This window comes from Physella acuta, unplaced genomic scaffold (assembly GCF_028476545.2).
Source record: "Physella acuta isolate Inbredline_101_S28 unplaced genomic scaffold, ASM2847654v3 ptg000362l, whole genome shotgun sequence".
Lineage (NCBI taxonomy): Eukaryota > Metazoa > Mollusca > Gastropoda > Physidae > Physella > Physella acuta.
Genome location: NW_026731881.1, coordinates 796,597 through 816,465, shown reverse-complemented (window position 1 = coordinate 816,465; position 19,869 = coordinate 796,597). Strand labels below are relative to the sequence as shown.

The 19,869-nt window shown below is 36.6% G+C and overlaps 1 protein-coding gene across 2 annotated transcripts; it reads left to right on the top strand.

Annotated features, from left to right (window-relative positions):
- The first annotated feature begins 73 nt into the window (after window positions 1-73).
- On the top strand, window positions 74-16,693 carry LOC131941438 (carboxypeptidase N subunit 2). 2 transcript variants are annotated; one of them, XM_059300694.1, is made up of 4 exons: window positions 74-125; window positions 9,477-9,905; window positions 10,580-10,792; window positions 11,203-16,693. In XM_059300694.1, exons 2-4 carry the CDS (start codon window positions 9,564-9,566, stop codon window positions 12,517-12,519), a joined length of 1,872 nt encoding a protein of 623 aa, XP_059156677.1. In that variant the 5' UTR covers window positions 74-125; window positions 9,477-9,563; the 3' UTR covers window positions 12,520-16,693. The 2 variants fall into 2 exon arrangements, with proteins under 2 accessions (XP_059156677.1, XP_059156676.1); XM_059300693.1 differs by having other exon boundaries at window positions 74-130.
- Window positions 16,694-19,869: the final 3,176 nt, after the last annotated feature.

The following is a 19,869-nucleotide window of genomic DNA, read 5'->3' as shown; positions in this document are numbered from 1 at the left end:
GTACTTCTTAATATTACTATTTTGAGGAATCATTTTGTGTCAAGTGAAGTAGCCTTAAAAAAACATTAAACTATAAATCTAGACTTGGTCTCGAATCTGGATCTAGATCTATATTAGATCTAGTTGTAAGGTATATTTAGAATCTATATCTAAGTCGATCTAGTTACTCAATAATTTAACAGGGATTGGCCCTGTTTTATAGAGACGATTGTAGGAAAAAAAGTCACAGGAAAAAAAAACACAGGAAAAAAAAACACAGAAAAAAAGTCACAAATAGATCTATATATTTGCATGATATTTGTTAATACTTTTATGTATTAAATATATAGAGAGTGCAAATTAACTTAGGATTAATTAAATGTAATGTAATATGTGTGTAGGCTGTATACTAGTTTTTCTTACTAAATCTAGAATTTACCCAAATTTCAAATTAAACATGACTCCTGAATGATAGACATCCATATTCAATCCATTAGGCACTAATTTGACGTTTTAGTTCGTTTTAAACGAAATTACTTAATTTAATATTTATTGACACTCACAAAAATGCACAACACACCTCTCCATGACAACTCTTCTTACGCTTGAAGCTAAAGAAAACCACAAATAGGTTAGACTTTTAAAGTGGCCATGTACCGTAGCTAGGCCAATGCAAAAATTTAATTTCAGTAAAACAATATAATAGTTACATATTTGGATAGGGGCTGTCAATCTGATTACAGATCAGTTTGAATTTTCAAAATCTGACCATAAACAAAAAAGTTATGAATTTTTTTGTCATTAAAAAACAGTCATTTTTTCAGACAACCGGGGTAGACCCTGAAAGAGGAAAAATACTGGGAGGGTATGGACCAAATTTTTAAGAGTTTTTCACTAAAAGTGGTATAAAAGCAAGTAGACTTCACCAATTGATATCATTTTAGGATATTTTATAGATTTTTGTATGCCGAATCCAATGACGCTATTTTAAAAAGTGTCCTTCAATTACATAATTGACTAATCTCATAGATTATGTAATACCCCCCTTTAAATTTTTTTAAAACATCTAATAATCAATGTGATAAGAAGTCATTGTTTAAATGTAACACTGTTTTAATCTATAATATGATATTTATATATGCTGAAGATAATGGTAGTATTTAAAATGGTCCAACATTGTTACATAACTATCAAATGTTAAGGTTATGTAATACCACCCTTTGCTCAAAATATACCATGAATTAGTTTTGAAATCACTTTTGTCAGTTAACTTCAAGTTAATAGCCTACTAAAAGAAAATATAACTAATCAAGTTTTACAATACAAAGAGAAGAATGCTATTACAATAGTAAATTTGTGATTATGTAACTTCTTAAAAGATGTTATGTAATCTATGTCCAATACTAAAGGCCTACTCTATTCCAAAAATGTAGGCCTATTTCATTATAATTTTATTTCTTATTTTAAATATCATACAACTTTTTTCTATAGAATTAGTCTAGTTACAAATGTGTCAGATCGGAATCAGAGTGTGCTTTATGATAATTACGTAATATTATTACCCATATTAAAATTAATAATTTTTACAATTTCAATAAAATAATTTTTGGAGGAAAATATTTTTTTTAAAACTTGCACAAGGTATAGATCTAGTGTAAGTTATAGGTCTATAACATAAATTTTATTTAAGCCCAATGTTTATGCTAGTAGTAAGTAGGCTTTTGTATTTTGTAGGCCTACCAGTAGGCCTTTTACAATTAAAAATTTTCTTTAAAAAAAAGCACGTGTTTGAGTGCTTGACTGTGTAGATCTTGTAGATTCTAGAAATTGTGTAAGATTACCGTGTTTGCCTATACACAGACACGTATACCACCACAAGCTTTTGCCTAGATTTTGTTTACTCTGACTAGCCAGATCTTCTGACCAACGAATTTTATTGCCCTATTACGTAAACACGACCGCTGGATAGGCTAGTCGGCCAACCCGATGAACGTGTCAGACGAATATTATGTAATTTCAGAGACAAAAGTCTGGCAAGATTTCTTGATCTTTGCCCGAGGGTTAGTAACATCAACTCCACAAAGTGAAAGGGGAGGGAGGTGGAGTATGAAACCACCACGAACTGAGTAGGTACCGTACGGGTGTTGTACAACATCAAAGGCTACAACCGTCGGCTCGTCGCGTCACGGACTAGTGGGGGCGGGGTGAGGCTTACGTAGGCTATGGGTGTTACATTGGGTGTTATACAGAATGCCCACCCACACCCACCCCACCCCTTTTTGGTCAATTTGGCAGGCTAGTATCCTCCACGTTGTTAAGCGTATTTAAATGTGTAGTGAAAAAAAGGGGGACCGGGAAAAAAATTTAAAGCCGTTTTTATGAAAAAGAAATGCTCTAATTTTAAATGAAATTAGGGTGCGCGAAACGCACAATTGTTATAATCGGACAGTAACCATCTGGATTAATTTAAAAAACAAGATAAATTTTAATCCTGAGCCGTAAATATTAATAAGACTTTTTTTCCCGTTTAAATGGGTAAGGACAAAATTATGAAACATGCCTGTCGGCTTATAGATCTAATCCATATAAAATAGAAATAGCCGTCGAGTCTAACACGGGAACACATGCAGGCCTATCTATCTTTAGAAATTGTTTACAGTATCATCCAATCGGATCGACCGCCTAGCGTCACGTGACCAGGCATTCGGATGTGCCACACGGTGTGTGGATCGACACAGCAGAGCAAGCAGTCGGACAGCGGTCGGCGCGTTAATTTTAATTTTTGCTCCATTTTAAAATGTATGGGCGGTTTTATTTGGGGGTATTGTAGAAAAAATCATACATATAAATAAACTTCCAGATTTAAGCAATGCAGCGCAGGGTTCAAATTAAAAATTGGTCTGTAACTAACCCGGGAAACTTGGTTCAACTTTGCTGTACGATATCTCCGAAAGTATTTAATATATTATGACGACGAACCCTGCGCTGTATACCTCTACATCTAATATGTATTTCTGCCAAGTTTCACTGTTGTAGTATGTAAACTCGATTCGTGTATAAAAATTTTGTAACGCGTCGTCTGTTTAAAGACGGCGATTCGAAGCACAGCCGAGCGGTTCAGTCGGACAGCGGTCGGCGCGTTATGTTTTGATTTTCGGTCCACTTCAAAGTCTATAGACGTCTCTATCTTAGGGCATTATAGTACAAATCATACATATTAATAAACGTCCAGATTTCAGCAATACAGCGCAGGGTTCAAATTAAAAATCGGTCTATAAATAACGCGGGAAACTTGGTTCAACTTTGCTGTACGATATCTCTGAAAGTATTTAATATATTTTAACGACGAACCCTGCGCTGTATACGTCTGCATCTAATCTGTATATCTGCTAAGTTTCACTGTTGAAGGGCGAAAACTCGAAGAGTCTATAGACTCAAAGTAACACCCCTGTTTTAAAAAAGTGAAAAAGCCTCCCCCTTAATCGGCACGTCGCCGCGGGGGGTAAAAAATGCGATTCAATCGGCGATTTCTTCAACGTTTGAAATCATATTAAAATCAAACGTATACAGTTTAAAAGGTTATTCAATTACGAACAGAATGGTGTATAACATGTTAATATAAACACAATAAAAGCATGCAAAAAATAGAGTTGAACATGCAGGGGGTAGGGAAAAGCCGATTTGTCCGATTTTCTCGGCAGCGGCATTGGCCTAGCTATGTACCGGAAGTTCCCCACTAGTGATCATCAAATAGCGGTCACGTGGTTTAAAAAAATAAATAAATTTGGTTGTCATTCAAAAGTCGTGTCTTATTTTAAAAAGCGCATGCAATATTTGATTTATTTCTTCATATAATGATAAACCTAATAGTTCTACAACCTCCAATTCATTTTTGTGACCTCCAGGCTGATATTTTAGAAGTTCTATTAATTTTAATGAGACCGACTTTTAAATTTAGCCTTCATTCTCCAAAGCAAATTTTAAAATGCTTTTCTGGCATATTTAGCCTTGCCACCTTTAGCATGTTTTTATAGCGTGAAAACCCGCCATTTTACTCGTGATAAACATTTTTAAAAGTAATTCTAAGAAGGTCTCTGGAACTAAGACGAAAAATCGTCGGAAGTCATGCATCCGGTCCGTACGCCATGTTGTTGTTAGCAACCTGCCACGCCTCCGGGTTAGCGAGAAATACTACTGTATACGCATAGGAATTTTTATAATTCATCTAAAAATATTTATTATGAAGTATGTAGATTGTAATTATTTTAAACTTAAGATTAGTAGCATTTAATAGAATGCTCCAAAGTCCACGTTTTTCATCGTGTTTTTTTTTTTAAATACCAATATTAAATTACCGTGAAATGGTAAGTTCGTCGGACTTGCTGCCCTCAACTCATGGCAACAATAGTTATGTTTAGTTCAACCACCTTTACTGCCCACATTTATCACGCTCATTACATAACAAAACTTAGGATCAAAACAGAAAGCCGACAAGGTTCAAAGGCTGTCATTGACGCATAACGTCAACAACACAAATATGTTCGGACAATGCCTACTGAGGAGAGGCCGACCAGAGAATAGCCTACAGCAAAATGTGCCTAAATTTCTTTTATAATTAACTTTTCTACCACATATTTAACTAAATACGTAACAAAAGTTGAGATTGTTATGTTAATTATCTTAGAGTATTTTTACTTACAATTGTTATAAATCATAATGCTTTTAACGTCTATAAATAATTTATGCTATCAAAAAATACAACCCACAACAATAAACATACAAAATTTTACAATTCTTAACAAATTAATAAAAATATTTCTAAAAAGATTTTTGTGACTTATTTTCTGTGACTTTATTTCTGTGACTTTTTTTCCGATAAAATTTTTCCACTGTGACTTTTTTTCTGTGACTTTTTTTCCTAGCAAAAACTGTGACTTTTTTTCTGTGTTTTTTTTCCTGTGACTTTTTTTCCGTTTACCTTATAGACTACCCTGGCCAATCCCAATTAATTGCACTGGCAGGCAATTTCAATTACGAAGTGTCTACTCGGAAGAAGATTTTTCTCCCTAACGTCTTCACTTAGTCGGCAAAAGATGGCTAGGGTTAGGGGTAGGATTAGGGTTAGGGTTAGGATTAGGGTTGGTGTTAGGGTTCTGCGGTTGTAAACACATGCATGCGCAGTACCATCGAAAACATCGCCGCGAAGGCAAGTCGCAGTTTCTCTCCATTGCGCATGAGTATCGCATGCGTATCTTATTCCGGCTAGCATCTGCCTTTCAATTATTAGGCCTACTACTAGAATATCAATATTAGACTAAATTAGTAGTAAATTAGATCTAGATCTAGATTCTAGACCGGAATACTATTTCATTCTACATCTAGATCTAGAGTCTACTAGATCTAGAGCTAGATTCTATTACTTATTATAGGGACTATAGGCCGTTCGGTTCAACACTTCCGGGTTTGTCATTTTCGTGGCATCTCACGGCTCATGCGCTTACTAAAATGGCAACCAGTTTCGCTTTCACTAAACGGTAGAGGGATAAAACTATTGATTACGATGCCATAGTTCATTTTAGAAAACTGAACTATCCGTTTCTATTTCAGTCTGTTATTTAAGAATTCTCAGATGTACTTTTGACCTAATTTCTTTGTTTGTCTCGCAAGCGGCGCGTAAGTGAAAATAGCTCTATGAATTCTTGTCTTTTAAATCAAATAACTCACATTACAATTAACTGGTAATAATTTCTTGGGTTTATGAGATGTGTTCGTGGGAATACGATCACCCCCCAATAATGCCATTTTATTATAATCTTGTTTGGTGAAAACGAGACGCGGGAAAATGTGTGCCGCGCAAGAATCCAATCATTTGGCTAGATTTATGACTGTTTTTTTTATGTCACACCTAAAAATAGAATATTTACGCTTTCTTCATTGATGATCGTTTTTATTATTTTTTAAACTGAAAGTGTGAATTATTAGTTAGATTGCAGATTTTGTAACTTGGTATACTTACCCTTTATCAATTTTAAAAGCATAGCATGCTGATTGTAAACAAATATAGTCATAAAACACAGAAATATAAAGTTCCAATTGCGATGTGCCACATCCGGGTCACACCCCCTCAAGAAAACACGTGTTTATTAAGCTGTTTATCTCACTTTACAACAGTAATTAAAATAAATTTTCAAATTTTTATCACATATTGGGTAAGATTAAGCACATGTTTACTAAAAATAAAAAGAAAACAAAGCAAATTCTGTTTTAATGAAGGTCACGGGTCAAGTTTTTTTTTCCTTCTGTCAAGTTCAGTGGAGGGTGCCACAGGCTGACCTGACTTTGGAATTTTTTTCAGTAATAATGAGTTTGAACAGAAAGTTAAAATATGCTAAATTAGCTTAGTTTACTAGTGTTCTAGCTATTATTGATACATTTTTAATAAAAAATTATTTTGTAATTCTCATCAAAAAGCCTACTTACTATTAAAATTACTAAAATTAACTAAGAATACTGGATCTCTAGCCCTAACTAAATAAAATTAAATAAGTTTTAAGTTAGATTAGCTATTACTATTACTAATAGATACTAATAGTACTAATAGCCCATTAGTTTAGTGACTGACGACTACTGAGTACAGGGTTACCGTCACCGTTAGGCGTTAGGGCAGGGGTTAGTACTCAGTCTGGAAAAAGTCTTGAATTTAGAAAAGTGAATTTCAGACTTAAAAAGTCTGTAAAATCACTAGTTTTTGGGCTGGAGGTTTTAGAAATCTGGACAAATTTTGGAATCTAGTTTTTAAAACAAAACTTTTCCACGAAGTCCATATTTTCCGACTAACTAAAAGCCTATAGTAGATAGGCCTACTTAGACTACTTACTTTGTGAATTTACTCTATTTTGCCCCCTGCACTATCCATGCTATATTGGGTTTACAGTTTACACTGTAATGTGTTGTGCTGTTTTATAGCTGTTTTGCAGAATAAACCAGTTTCCTCAGTTACTACATCATTTGAAGGGGGAGGGAAGAGATATTTTGTTACGTGACTGACAGTGAACTCACCATGACCCAAAGTATGTAGTTGTTACTGCTTGGCTGGCGGTGGTGTGTGTGATATATGTCACATTACAGTTCATGTGATGACTATTAAACAGGCGGGGTACTGAAATCTAGACTGCTGCAATAAATGTCATCTCTTTCAACTGGTCACTATGAGTTCGTAACCGTAAAGAGAATATTATTTTAGATCATATTTTTTTTAAATCAATATCTAGATCCATATTTAAAATTCTTAACATTGTTGCCTGCTTCTCTCCTGTTCACTTTCACATTTTCTTGTCAGTGAGAAGAATACTACAGTTTGAGGGGTCACAGTCAGTGCATATAAAACTTTAACATATGTTATAGCATATTGCAATAGCAATATGACACACACATGCTTGGGGCATTTAAACTTGTCAGTGAGAGAAATATTCAGCCACATTGTTAATGTAAGGGCAATGCCTTCTGACCTTTAGCACTTTGTACTGTTGAACTAGTGATAAGCTTAGAAGTATAAAAAAAAACAATTTCAAAAGTATAATTTCATTTTTTATTAAATTTAACCATTAATGTCCCATTCAGTCTACCAAAACTCCACCCATGATGGCCCAATGTAAGGAGCATAACTCTGTATGATCAAGTGAATAGTTTCACAAAATATTTGTTTTTGTCTAAATGAAATTGAAAATTAAGATAAAAACTACTGCTTAATGTTGGGAATAAACCTGGCTTTCCAACAGTATTAAATAGAATATATAGATCTAGTTATAGAATTTCGAGATAGAAAGAAACTATTATTTTTTAACTTTCAAATGCGCCATTGAAATTAGAAGACCGGAAAAGGATGCTGGAACTATCCGACTTCCTGTTTAGTTAAAAATTAGGATTTGTAGGCCAAATTTTAATGAAACAAATTTAATTTTTCTATGCGTATTGTAAGCGGGCGGCAGCGGGCGTTACGGGACATTAATGGTTAAATAATACTAGCCATCCCGGCCAGGCCCTGCTCTGGCTTCTGTGAAAAACCTTTCTGTTAAAGACCATTACCTGTGTGTTTAGTAATCATCATAAACCCGGCATTGCCCACCCAAACCACAACCAACCAAAACCAAAACAACAAAACGCAAACATAACGCTAATACAATTACAAATACAAACGAAAACAAAAACCTAACAACAAACCCAACCACAACCACAAACACCAATACAAACACAAAGAAAAAACAAACAAAAAAGCAAAAAAAAAGCAAATGAAAACAAAAACCTAACAACAAACCCAACCACAACCACAAACACCAATACAAACACAAAGAAAAAACAAACAAAAAAGCAAAAAAAAAAGCAAATGAAAACAAAAACCTAACAACAAACCCAACCACAACCATAAACACCAATACCAACACAAAAAAAACAACGAAAAAGCAAACAAAAACAAACCAAATCCAAACGCAAAACCAACCAAAAACACAAATACAAACCCAAAGAAAAAAACACAAACAAAAACGAAAAAAGAAAGAACAAAAACGAACCAAATCAAAACGCAACCACTAACGCAAACCCACCTAAACACAAAGAAAACACTAACGCGAACATAAACGCCCGGGGCGGAATCACCTGTTTTAGCTTAATGAACGACTATAGTACCCCAACTTATTCATAGTCTTTTGCATTCACTTAAACGAACGCACCTGTTTCAATTTAATGAACAATTATAATACTCCAAGCTTATCCGTAAAATACCTACAACATTTGCACTTGATCAATCCCCGCTAATTATGTAATTATTTTTTTTCCCAACACCAAAACAAAGTAATAAAAAGTAAATTATTTTCCACTAATGCAATGGTTTTATAAAGGGAAGTAATTGTGTTTTCCTAATTTATCAAAGGGAAGTAAGTGTTATAGGACTAAATAAAGACATAATTAGAATTTTTGTAAAAGATGATATTTTTTTTAAAACTTGTGTTTAATGAACATGCCGAAAATTATTACTTTCAGTTTGATAAATGAAAATTATTTCCCAAAACTTTCAATATTAATTTTTTAACTCATAATTTTAGACCATAAGGACTTTAATTATCTAACACTTTAATCCATCGAAGTATGTCAACAACAAACATATGTATTTTTACATACAGAATTGAGCTTTATATATTAGATTAATTATAAACATTTTTAAAATCTTCACAAATTAATATTTATATGATGAAATGTAGCCGGCGGTAATTTACTAACAATATAAAATTTGTGTGCACCAATACAATATATGTGATACTTTGATATTAGTTTAGTTAATAGTTATAAAAGTACTGTCAGACTCCTTTCTGTCCATCATCCTTTTGAAAAATACATTTATTACTTGACTGATTGTGGCATTTGGGAATAATTGTGCCATGATTTAAAGTTAAAGTGACACTATTACAATTTGTCACAGACAGAAATTTTTTTTATTCCCACAGTCTTTTGGTCATGCCAGTGTCAGGTACCATGTCAGAATTTTAACTTGTAAAAAGTTGTAAGCCAAGAGGAAGATAATCCCATCACTCATGTTGCGGAGAAGAAAAGCACCTTCAAGAAAGATCAGTGCTGCCTTGTTGGTGAGAAGAGACAGTGCAGCTGTAGTGTTGGTCCTGGTGGGCCTGCTGGCACCCTGGCAGTCACACGCTCAGGGATGTCCCCCTTCTTGCGCCTGCTCCTTACCCCCGGTGGACGTCAAATGCAAAGATGGACAAGTGCTGGACATTTTCACACGGATGAAGCCAGACCTGGTGACCTTGACCCTGGATAGCATAACCAGCCTGCAGAGATTGGATGCAGCCCGCATGTCTGACATGCACACAAATGGAACCACTCTGATAGAAATGACCATAGTTTCCTGTTCTGTAAAGGCAAGTGCTGAAAATGTTGTCCTCAACCCTGTACAATCAGGCTCCATACTAAGTTCAATTTATTGTACTTAACATTTAAATGGCTACAGCTATTTCTTAATATTTCTCAAAGCATTATATGTTACTTAAAACAATAACAATTTACAAATAAGTGTTTGTAAATTTTAGCTACTATGCTTGAATATGGGAGATAATCATCATTCTAGGTGTTTGGTGGTCTGGTTTTTTTAGCATGTCATGTGATGATATGGGCTGTTGGGTAAAAAGTGTAATAAAGCTTGACATCAGTTATGCATGATTCTTATTCTCAAAATATGTTATTGTTTTATGTAACAAATAATGCTTTGAGAAATATTATAAACAGCCGTAGCGAGTCATTCTTCATTGTAAGCTATTTGTGTTAATAAAATTGGTTGTATGTTCAGTGATGGTTAACTCCAGCTGATGTATTCAGTGCACATTGGCTGTATGTTCAGTGATGGTTAACTCCACATTGGCTGTATGTTCAGTGATGGTTAACTCCAGCTGATGTATTCAGTGCACATTGGCTGTATGTTCAGTGATGGTTAACTCCAGCTGATGTATTCAGTGCACATTGGCTGTATGTTCAGTGATGGTTAACTCCACATTGGTTGTATGTTCAGTGATGGTTAACTCCAGCTGATGTGTTGCAGGACATTGGGGCGGAAGCTTTCCACAAATTCCCTAACCTGGAGTACCTCGACCTGAGCCAGAACGAGGTGACCACCATCAACCCCAGCGCCTTCTCCAGCCTGGGGCACCTGCTGTACCTCAACCTGTCCCACAACCAGCTCTCCAGGCTGGACGGCATCTTCACCCCCCTGGGGCAGCTTCGTAGTCTGGACCTCAACACTAACTTCTTGAAGGTAGGGACAATTAGATTTCAACACTAACTTCTTGAAGGTAGGGACCCTCGGGACAATTAGGTCTCAACCATGAATTGTTTTTTAATGTGGGACAATTAGACCTTAACACTTACTTAGGAGTAAAGATAGCTAGATCTTAACAGAAATATTTTACTTAAAGTAAGATAGGACCCTAAAACATTTTTCAAATGGTTTGGACCACTTTACCTGAACACAAACTTCTTCAGTTCAGAATTTCCGCATTAGAAATTTGATCAATCAAATTTTACTTTTCTTTTTTAAATAGTTAAAAACAGATATTTTTACCAAATGTAGAATAAGTATGTGCTGTTTAATACTGTAATAGACTATATTCTTTTGATGTTTTTTGATAACTATAATGGGAATAACCTTTGACATTTGTTATACAGGAGCTATCAGCCAATGTGTTCAGTACCCAGAACTCCCTGACATCACTCAGGCTTGACCGCAACCCCCTGAGAAGTTTATCTGGCGACTCCTTCAAGGGCCTGAACAAGCTGAAGGAGCTGCGTGCCAGGGACTGTAGCCTGGTGCAGGTTGACCCAGATGTCTTCCACTCCATGGTGCTGCTCTCTCTCATAGATCTAGGTCACAACCGCTTGAGCTCCCTCCCCTCCCCTGACGCCCTGTCTAAGCTCATGTACCTGAAGGTCATTTACCTGGACAACAACGAGATCCAGGTCATCCCGGAGAAAAGTTTTCCAGAAACCCACCTCCAGACCCTGGACCTTTCATACAACCGCATCAGCAAAATTGATGCCTCGGCCTTGGTCGCAGCTTCTATCAGGACCGTTGACCTCTCGTTTAATTTGATTTTAAAGATAGAAGAAGGCACGCTGAAACCTTTGGCTGGAGAGTTGGAGAACCTGAACTTGGCTGGCAACCCACTCAGACATCTACTCCCCGGCACATTTTCAGACTTGAAACAAATGAGAATTTTAAATTTATCAGGGTGCTCCCTACTGGAGGTACGGTTTGATGCCTTCAATAGTCTGACTGAGTTGAAAGAGTTGGACTTGTCCCAAAATACCCTCCATTACCTGCCGGAGGACCTGTTTAGTGTGTTGAATGTGCTGAAGAAGCTTTACCTGCAGTCCAACCAGTGGGTGTGTGACTGTAAAATAAAATACTTGAGGGACTGGCTGACAAAAGCCAGCAGCCTAGAGAAACTCAGCTGCACATCTAGCAGCCAACAAGACTGCCAGCAGTTCCACTGTGTGGCGCCAACGTTACCCAACGTTCAAATCTCAGAGTTGAAAGACACTGACCTGCTAGTATGCCAACAGGCCAGCTCCTCCGCTTTACCTGCAAGCACTCAAGGCGCCATAGTTGCTTCGTGCATGGGTTTCGCCATCGTCCTGCTGATCATCAGCATCTACATCTGGCGCCGGGAGAAGACGGGCCACCAGCTGAAGAAGATGTGCACCACGTCAGAAGCAGAAAGCTCACACGTCATAGACGAGGACTCCAAGGTCCCGCCCCTCCCCAACTGTGATAGAAACTCTCTGACCCACTCTGACCACAACTTTGTGTTCCGCCACTACTTTGACCACCTGGTCACTGACCCTGAGGAGATGGACACAACTGAAGACGAGGAAGTGCCGGAGGCCGAGCCACTCAAGCAGAAAGACAGCTTGTACTCATCTCAGCCTTCCCTCTACAGTAACCATAGCGACGCTGCCTACGGCATGGAGTCTACAGTTTGACGGCATTTCATTTCATAGCACACCTGCAATTCCCCTGCCTTGATGCTTTCTCCTGGCTATTATTATACATTGATTATTGAGAAATTATGCTCGATACATCAGCTCCTGCACAAACTTCACTCATGTCTGTCCTAGTATAGGGACACTTCAGCACAACTTCATACTTACAATGCCAATATAAGTCTGTTTGACTTCAGCTAACATGATTTTTTTTTAAAGAAAATATCTTAATTAGCATAATCCTGCTAAATACCTCACACGACCTGTCTACAGAAAAAACTGTCTGAACCTCTGTATTGCCACCCCATGTTTCTAGTTCTAGCAGACACAACCGTCTTGGGTGCCAAAGTTATTCTGACAAGCAATAATGACCTTGAACTATCCTCAATGATGCCATAACTGCTGACCTTTTTTTCTCTGATGTTTGGAGGTGGTGATGTAAAAGCTTTAAATTTGTCCAATGTTTTGTTGTACAGTTGTACATAGGTGTCAGGCAGTAGACCCACCCAGCACTAGCTGTGTGTAGGTAGTGTGTCAGTCCATTAAGTCATGCAATTGTTTGTGACGGATGTAGTGGATGATACTTTGATCAGTGGCATTCATTAAATACTGGAGTAGTTCAGCAAGTGTATGTGTCTCTAGATAAGAAGTAACTTAGTTCATAGGAATGGCAGTAGTTGTAATTTACCAAAATTTGTATGTTGTAGTTGTATCAAGGGTCATGTTGTAATTTACCAAACTTTGTGTGTTGTGATTTGTTTGATGGATTTGGTAAAAAGATTTGTTCCTACAATTTTGGTGTTCCTGTTTGAAAGAAGTTTACACCATGTGACCCCCTCTTTAGCCAATGAGCACACTATGCTCAAGCTATGGTTGTATTGTTTTATACAAACATTTCCACTTCCCACCCCCAGGACCTTGGTCGAAATGGTTAGGGAAAATGTGCACCCATTTCTAGCATCCTGTTTTGTTTTTTGTGAAAGCCAGTTCCATTTCTGCTACAATTAAGTTTTTTGTGTGTGGCATTCGGGGTATAGAATCTCATAAAATCTTTTAGAGGCCAAACATTCAGAAAGATTTCTTCTGGTTACTATGCCATGCATGGTCTTCTGGTATTGTTTGCCCCTAGACATTCCAGTTCAAAGCCCCTTGGCTCATTTTAATTATTTTTTTTTGGCTGCTTCTTTCATTCCCATGCATTGTTTTAGAGTTATTTACCCCTACACATTCCTATTCTAGAAGATTTTGTTGTGTTTTATTTTAATATTATTTTAATGGAATTTGATATCCCTGAAATGTATTTAAGTTTAGCTTGTTTCCACCATACTTAATTGATCTGGCTACCAGTCCCTGAGAAACATTTCTCACCAAATTACACTTGTAGCTTTTTAATGAAAGTACAAAAAAATTATCAGCCCGGGAAATCAGTTCTTGGTTTGTATATGTAATTTAAAATAGCTTCAGCTTGGGTGAAAGTAATTATTTAAAATAGGCTCAGCTTGGGTGAAAGTAATTGTTTCGCGTAAGTTTAGTTCTTCCCTGTAGTCTCTCAGTGAAATCTTTCAAATTGTTTTGTAAAATGTAGATGCCCTTGCTTTCCTCTTTAAGAGATATTACAAGTTTACAGTGTTTGTACTGATTCTTTAGCAACTAGACTTGTAGAAACACTCCCTGCCATATACATTTTTTTACATAATTATACAATTTTTTTCAAGTATTTTAAATTGTAAGATGGTATGTCTCAGCTCAATTTTGTTTCTTGCATGCTTATTTATTTTAAATTGTACCATAATTATTTGGATGTGGTTATGTTGTGTATGAAGAGATTCTTCTTTAAGTGTACTTTGATATTGTACCAGTAACAGTGGATGTCAACATACACTTGTACCCCTGACTTTCTGGTCAGGTTAATTTATTGTACATAGCTGTAGAACACTAGCTCAACTTTTAAAAAAAATTCTTTACATTCCATGACTCATCTTTGTAGTTCTGAATTTATGTTAAAAATCATTCCTTTGCCATTGTTTTATATTTTTTAATTTTTTTTTATACAGAAGAGTTCTTTATTTACTTCAGACATGGCCAGATTTTTTTGTTAGTGAAACCAAATGTAATTTCTTATTTATTTTTTTTATTAATTACAACATGAATTTGTTTTAGAGGTAATACTTTACAGCTGTTTACAAGATGAAAGAAACATTTCTGTTGGTCTTTAAAAGAGTTGTGTACCTTGTTGGATACAGAAATACTTTGGTTGTTTTATTCTGGTCCAGCTGTACTTCAGGTGGTTTTTTATACATAGTTTTTATTGATGGGCCTTAGCTAGGTTGTACTGACTGAACTGTACATTTTATTTAATATAACATATTTAGCATGGTGTTTAACATCATGTTTAACATAGAATGTTTAACACATGATGAATAACAGTTGGTGTACCACATGATGGTACTGTCTGTAATATGCAATATTTTCTCAACCCTGATGTAACCCTGCCATCAGGTTATGTTACCCACTGGTCCTGTAATGTCCTGGTCCTTCATGGCGCCAGGTCCCCTGATGTCCCCTATACCCCTGTGTAGTTAGCTTAGGTCTGCCCATGCTTACAAGTAGCTGGGGTCAGACGTTCAACTTTAGATAGTCAGATGCCATTACCTAATTCTAGGCGATGCCCCTTCCTTATAAGATGCGAGACCTTATATGAGGCCCTTACTATTTTTGGATTAAGGCCCTTACTTTTTTTGGATTAAGGCCCTTACTTTATAAGGTGTGAGACTTTTATCTTACATGGCATGGCTCCTTTGATGTATGTTGTGGCATCTGTAAACAGAACAAAACTAACAATATGAATCTTTACTAACCCTTAATAAGCCATAGAACTTTATATACAAATCTGCACCATTAGTGCTTTTTATAAATCTACATCCCAGAATGCACGTTTTTTACCATTTTTTAAATAACCATCATGTATTTTTTATGTAATCAAAGAAAAGTATATAGATGAGTGTCAGTCATATCTGTATTTGTCAGTGATGTCAGTCATATCTGTATTTGTCAGTGATGTCAGTCATATCTTGTAGTCTGTTATCTGTCAGTGTTTGAGTGACTCAGTAACAGCTTGTACTGTTGTTTATCTTGCACTCTAGTGCCAGAATGAGGCCAGTGACCTACTTATCTAGGCCAGTAAATGAAGATTTATAAATCCTAACTTTTGCCATCACCATTCCACTTGGTTGGTGAATAAATTAGCCTGCAGCCACACCACTCAACTGCTAGCCACACCACTCTACTCCAACTACATTGTGACTGTCCACTCTACTCCACCTACATTGTGGCATTCCACTCTACTCCACCTACATTGTGGCATTCCACTCTACTCCACCTACATTGTGGCTGTCTGCTCTACTCCACCTACATTGTGGCTGTCCACTCTTCATTGTGGCTGTCCACTCTACTCCACCTACATTGTGGCTGTCCACTCTACTCCACCTACATTGTGGCTGTCCACTCTACTCCATCTACATTGTGGCTGTCCACTCTACTCCACCTACATTGTGGCTGTCCACTTTACTCCACCTACATTGTGGCTGTCTGCTCTACTCCACCTACATTGTGGCTGTCCACTCTTCATTGTGGCTGTCCACTCTACTCCACCTACATTGTGGCTGTCCACTCGACTCCATCTACATTGTGGCTGTCCACTCTACTCCACCTACATTGTGGCTGTCCACTCTACTCCACCTACATTGTGGCTGTCCACTCTACTCCACCTATGGTGTGGCTGTCCACTCTACTCCACCTACATTGTGGCTGTCCACTCTACTCCACCTACATTGTGGCTGTCCACTCTACTCCACCTACATTGTGGCTGTCCACTCTACTCCACCTATGGTGTGACTGTCCATACCACTAGTTAACACACTGCTAGACCATGTTTGTTTGTTTTTTATATTTGTGTATGTTTTAATTTCAGAACAAATTGATCTATTTACAGGTGTATATAGAATATAACTGCTGGTATGTAATTGTTATCGTTAGTTCAGTGTCATGTTAGTGGATGCTAGTTATCTGTTATCATAGTTCTATGTGTGTAGTTAGAAATGTATGTCAGCTGTATGTTATTGTTATGTACTATATGATTGATGGGAAAAAGCTAGGATTAAATTAATCTATACATGATGAGATGCCTTGTTTACTTCCTGACTTGCCAGTTAATCAAAAGATGTTTGTGATCGTTGAAATGAGTCCAAGAAACCACAAGATTGGTAGAAGCATGGAAAAGCACCAAAATAAAAAACAAACACTGAAACATTACCTAAGATAGAAGGCGAAGTTGGCCATGTTTGATTGGACTAGAAGAATTTGTGTCAAGCCTTACTCACGTGCCCCAGCAGCAATACCTATGTGTGTGTGGGGGGGGGGGATGCGTAACAATTTAATCTATTAGTGGGCTCATTGGTTAACAAGTACTTAACTCAAGTCCGTAAACTGAGCTCAAGACTTTTAAAATCACGTTCTGGAAACTGAGCTCAAGACTTTTAAAATCACGTTCTGGAAACTGAGCTCAAGACTTCTAAAATCACGGTCGTGTGTGATCGATATAGAAGGATTTAATTTTTTTTATTAACCCTATCCCTACAACCCTATTTCACTGTATTCGACTACAAGGCGGGTCATTTTGACCCGTATACTTTTTATATAAGAATCTATTATTGCATATGTATATTTTTTATAGCATAACTATTATTTCAATGATAGATGGACACTAAAATTATAGTTTATACATTTCTACACTAAATTTTAGTTTTAGGTAATTTATTATTATACTTTTTAGGCATAAATAAAACTAGACGTTACTAAATATAAAATTGTATACCTTTACTATCAATTTATTTTTCATATGCAAGAAAACTTAATCACAATTATTATCAGTTTGCACAGTAAAGCTATATAGACTAGAGATAGAATCTATATATTTAACAAATAGTTATTTTCCCATCTAACATGTATCTTGCATAATAACTTTTGGATGACGCTATTGGGCCCAACAATCAGTGGGTGGTTTCAGAAGGCTTCTTATTTGATCTAATGTGAATTGCAGTAGCTTGGACATAGTTCTCTATACTCAATGCTCAACTTGGGGCAGAACCAACTTTTTTGACAATATACAAATTTTGTAAATCTGCTGCTGTCTATTTGTAATAGCTGTCACTTTGTATTTCAACTTATTGGAGACATTAGTTGGAAATTGAAAAATATGGTCATTAGCTACCACTTAGTTTGCCCATTGGGGCATGTTGCTAGAGCCATACATGGATGATTTTATGCAGTCTTTCCATTTTGATGTCATCATTTTTGCATCAATATGCATGCTTGACACAGATTAGTAGCCAAACTTAGTTCAATGTAAAGTACAAAGTTACCAGAGATTTATACATTAGTTATCTCTATATCAATATCCATTGATTTATCGAAATATGGTTCCATGTACTTTCCATGTGAAAGCTGGTCAAGGAGTTGGTCCTATTTTACCCAACTATGGTTGGACTGTCTGAGGTGACATGGTCTAACATCTATGGACCAGAAAACTGACCTCATCAGATGGCTTTTGTCGCAAAAGACTGCATAGATACAAATCAATATTGGCTTCCTGCTGTATCTTGATTATATCCTAAATACTTTATTGACAGTATGGCCCTAATTTCCAAATTCAGCAGCAAAAATAAGTTCAGGTCTGATTCATCGCTTTTGAAATTATACAGTAGCCAATGAACCCATGCAGTCATCAGTTGGTACATCTTTCCTTACAACTTCTCAATGAGTAGGCCCAAACCTAGCAATCCACTAGTTTCATTTGTAACAACAAGGTTGAGTCTAAAAACATGCTATCAACAATGTTGAACAAAGGATTGTTGCGCTTCGGCGCTGAAAAAAATGTTTCTTATTGCTGTCTTCAGTAAGGCAGGAAGGGATACAAACTTATGAGCCCAAAAGGTCTAGCTCCAAGGGAAGTTGTTTGAAACTTCTATAGATTTATACCACTTTCCCCTGCTCTAGTAGAGTTTTTCTCTATATAAAAGTATACGGGTCAATTTGACCCATGTTAGTAGGGAGAGGAATAGTGAACCTAAACCTGCTCACCCTCATGCACACGTGCAAAATTAAACATTCATTTTTATGCTGAAATCAAGCATTGTATGTGTAGGTAGCATATCTAGAAGCTCAAAACAATTGGTCCAGTGGTTGACCAGTAATTAACTAAAATGTAGCAGTGTCGGGTCAATTTGACCCGCCTTGTAGGGATAGGGTTAAGACATTTCTGTTGTATTTTATTAGTAACTGTTTGTGCAGGCTACCAATATTTTACTGAGTGCAGTAGAAAACTATTTGTTTATTGTTTGAATCAAACTGATTTAGGAACAAAAGCTGAATAAAAATAAACCGGGAGTGATCCCTCCTAAACTTTCTCGAATATTCTTATATAACTCGGAATATAGACTTAATTTTTAATTACTTAAACTTTTGAAAATAGAATAGAATCTCGTAGAAAAAAGAATTGCGCACCAAGCGAACGCCAAAACAAAATGTGCATAATAGTGCACAATATTATTAATACTTTTTAAATTTACATGCGTTTTTTGAGAAATCGGAAATAGCGTAAATTAGTACTTCCGGTCAACGGAAATTACTCAAAATTTGACAGAAGGTAGAGAATTAGATCTTTTACTTACATGTGAAATAGTACTCAAGATATAGGCTTTTTAAAATTTCAAAGTAGAAAAAGTACCACTTCCGGCTATCGGAAATCGCTCAAAAGTTGATACGGATCTACGATTTTGATAAAATACACACACACACAGACATACGGACAAGATTGCAAAATTATGTTTTTCCGTATCAGTGAGGTGTAAAACGTCGAGATTTGTAAAATTCTCGATTTTTTTTTTTTTGCACGATTACAATACTTTCTTTATACTTCGTATATACGAGAAAGTAAAAAACAACGTAGAATCGTGTTATTGTCCTGTAGCTGTTATACATTTTGCATTCTTTCAAATCAAAGCTCTACCCCCCACCCCCATGTCCTTGCCTGGTTTCATCATGCAGTGAAATACATAGGCCAGGCTACAGGCTATCATAGGCCAGGCTAGTGGCTACCATAGGCCAGGCTAGTGGCTATCATAGGCCAGGCTAGTGGCTATCATAGGCCAGGCTAGTGGCTATCATAGGCCAGGCTAGTGGCTATCTGGTTCCAGGTGAGGCCTGAGTCATGAGACCGTGGCTCACATTACTGGACAAGTTAAATGCTTGTGGTCAACAGGGGCTGGCAGAGAGGGGGCTATGCTAAGTAGC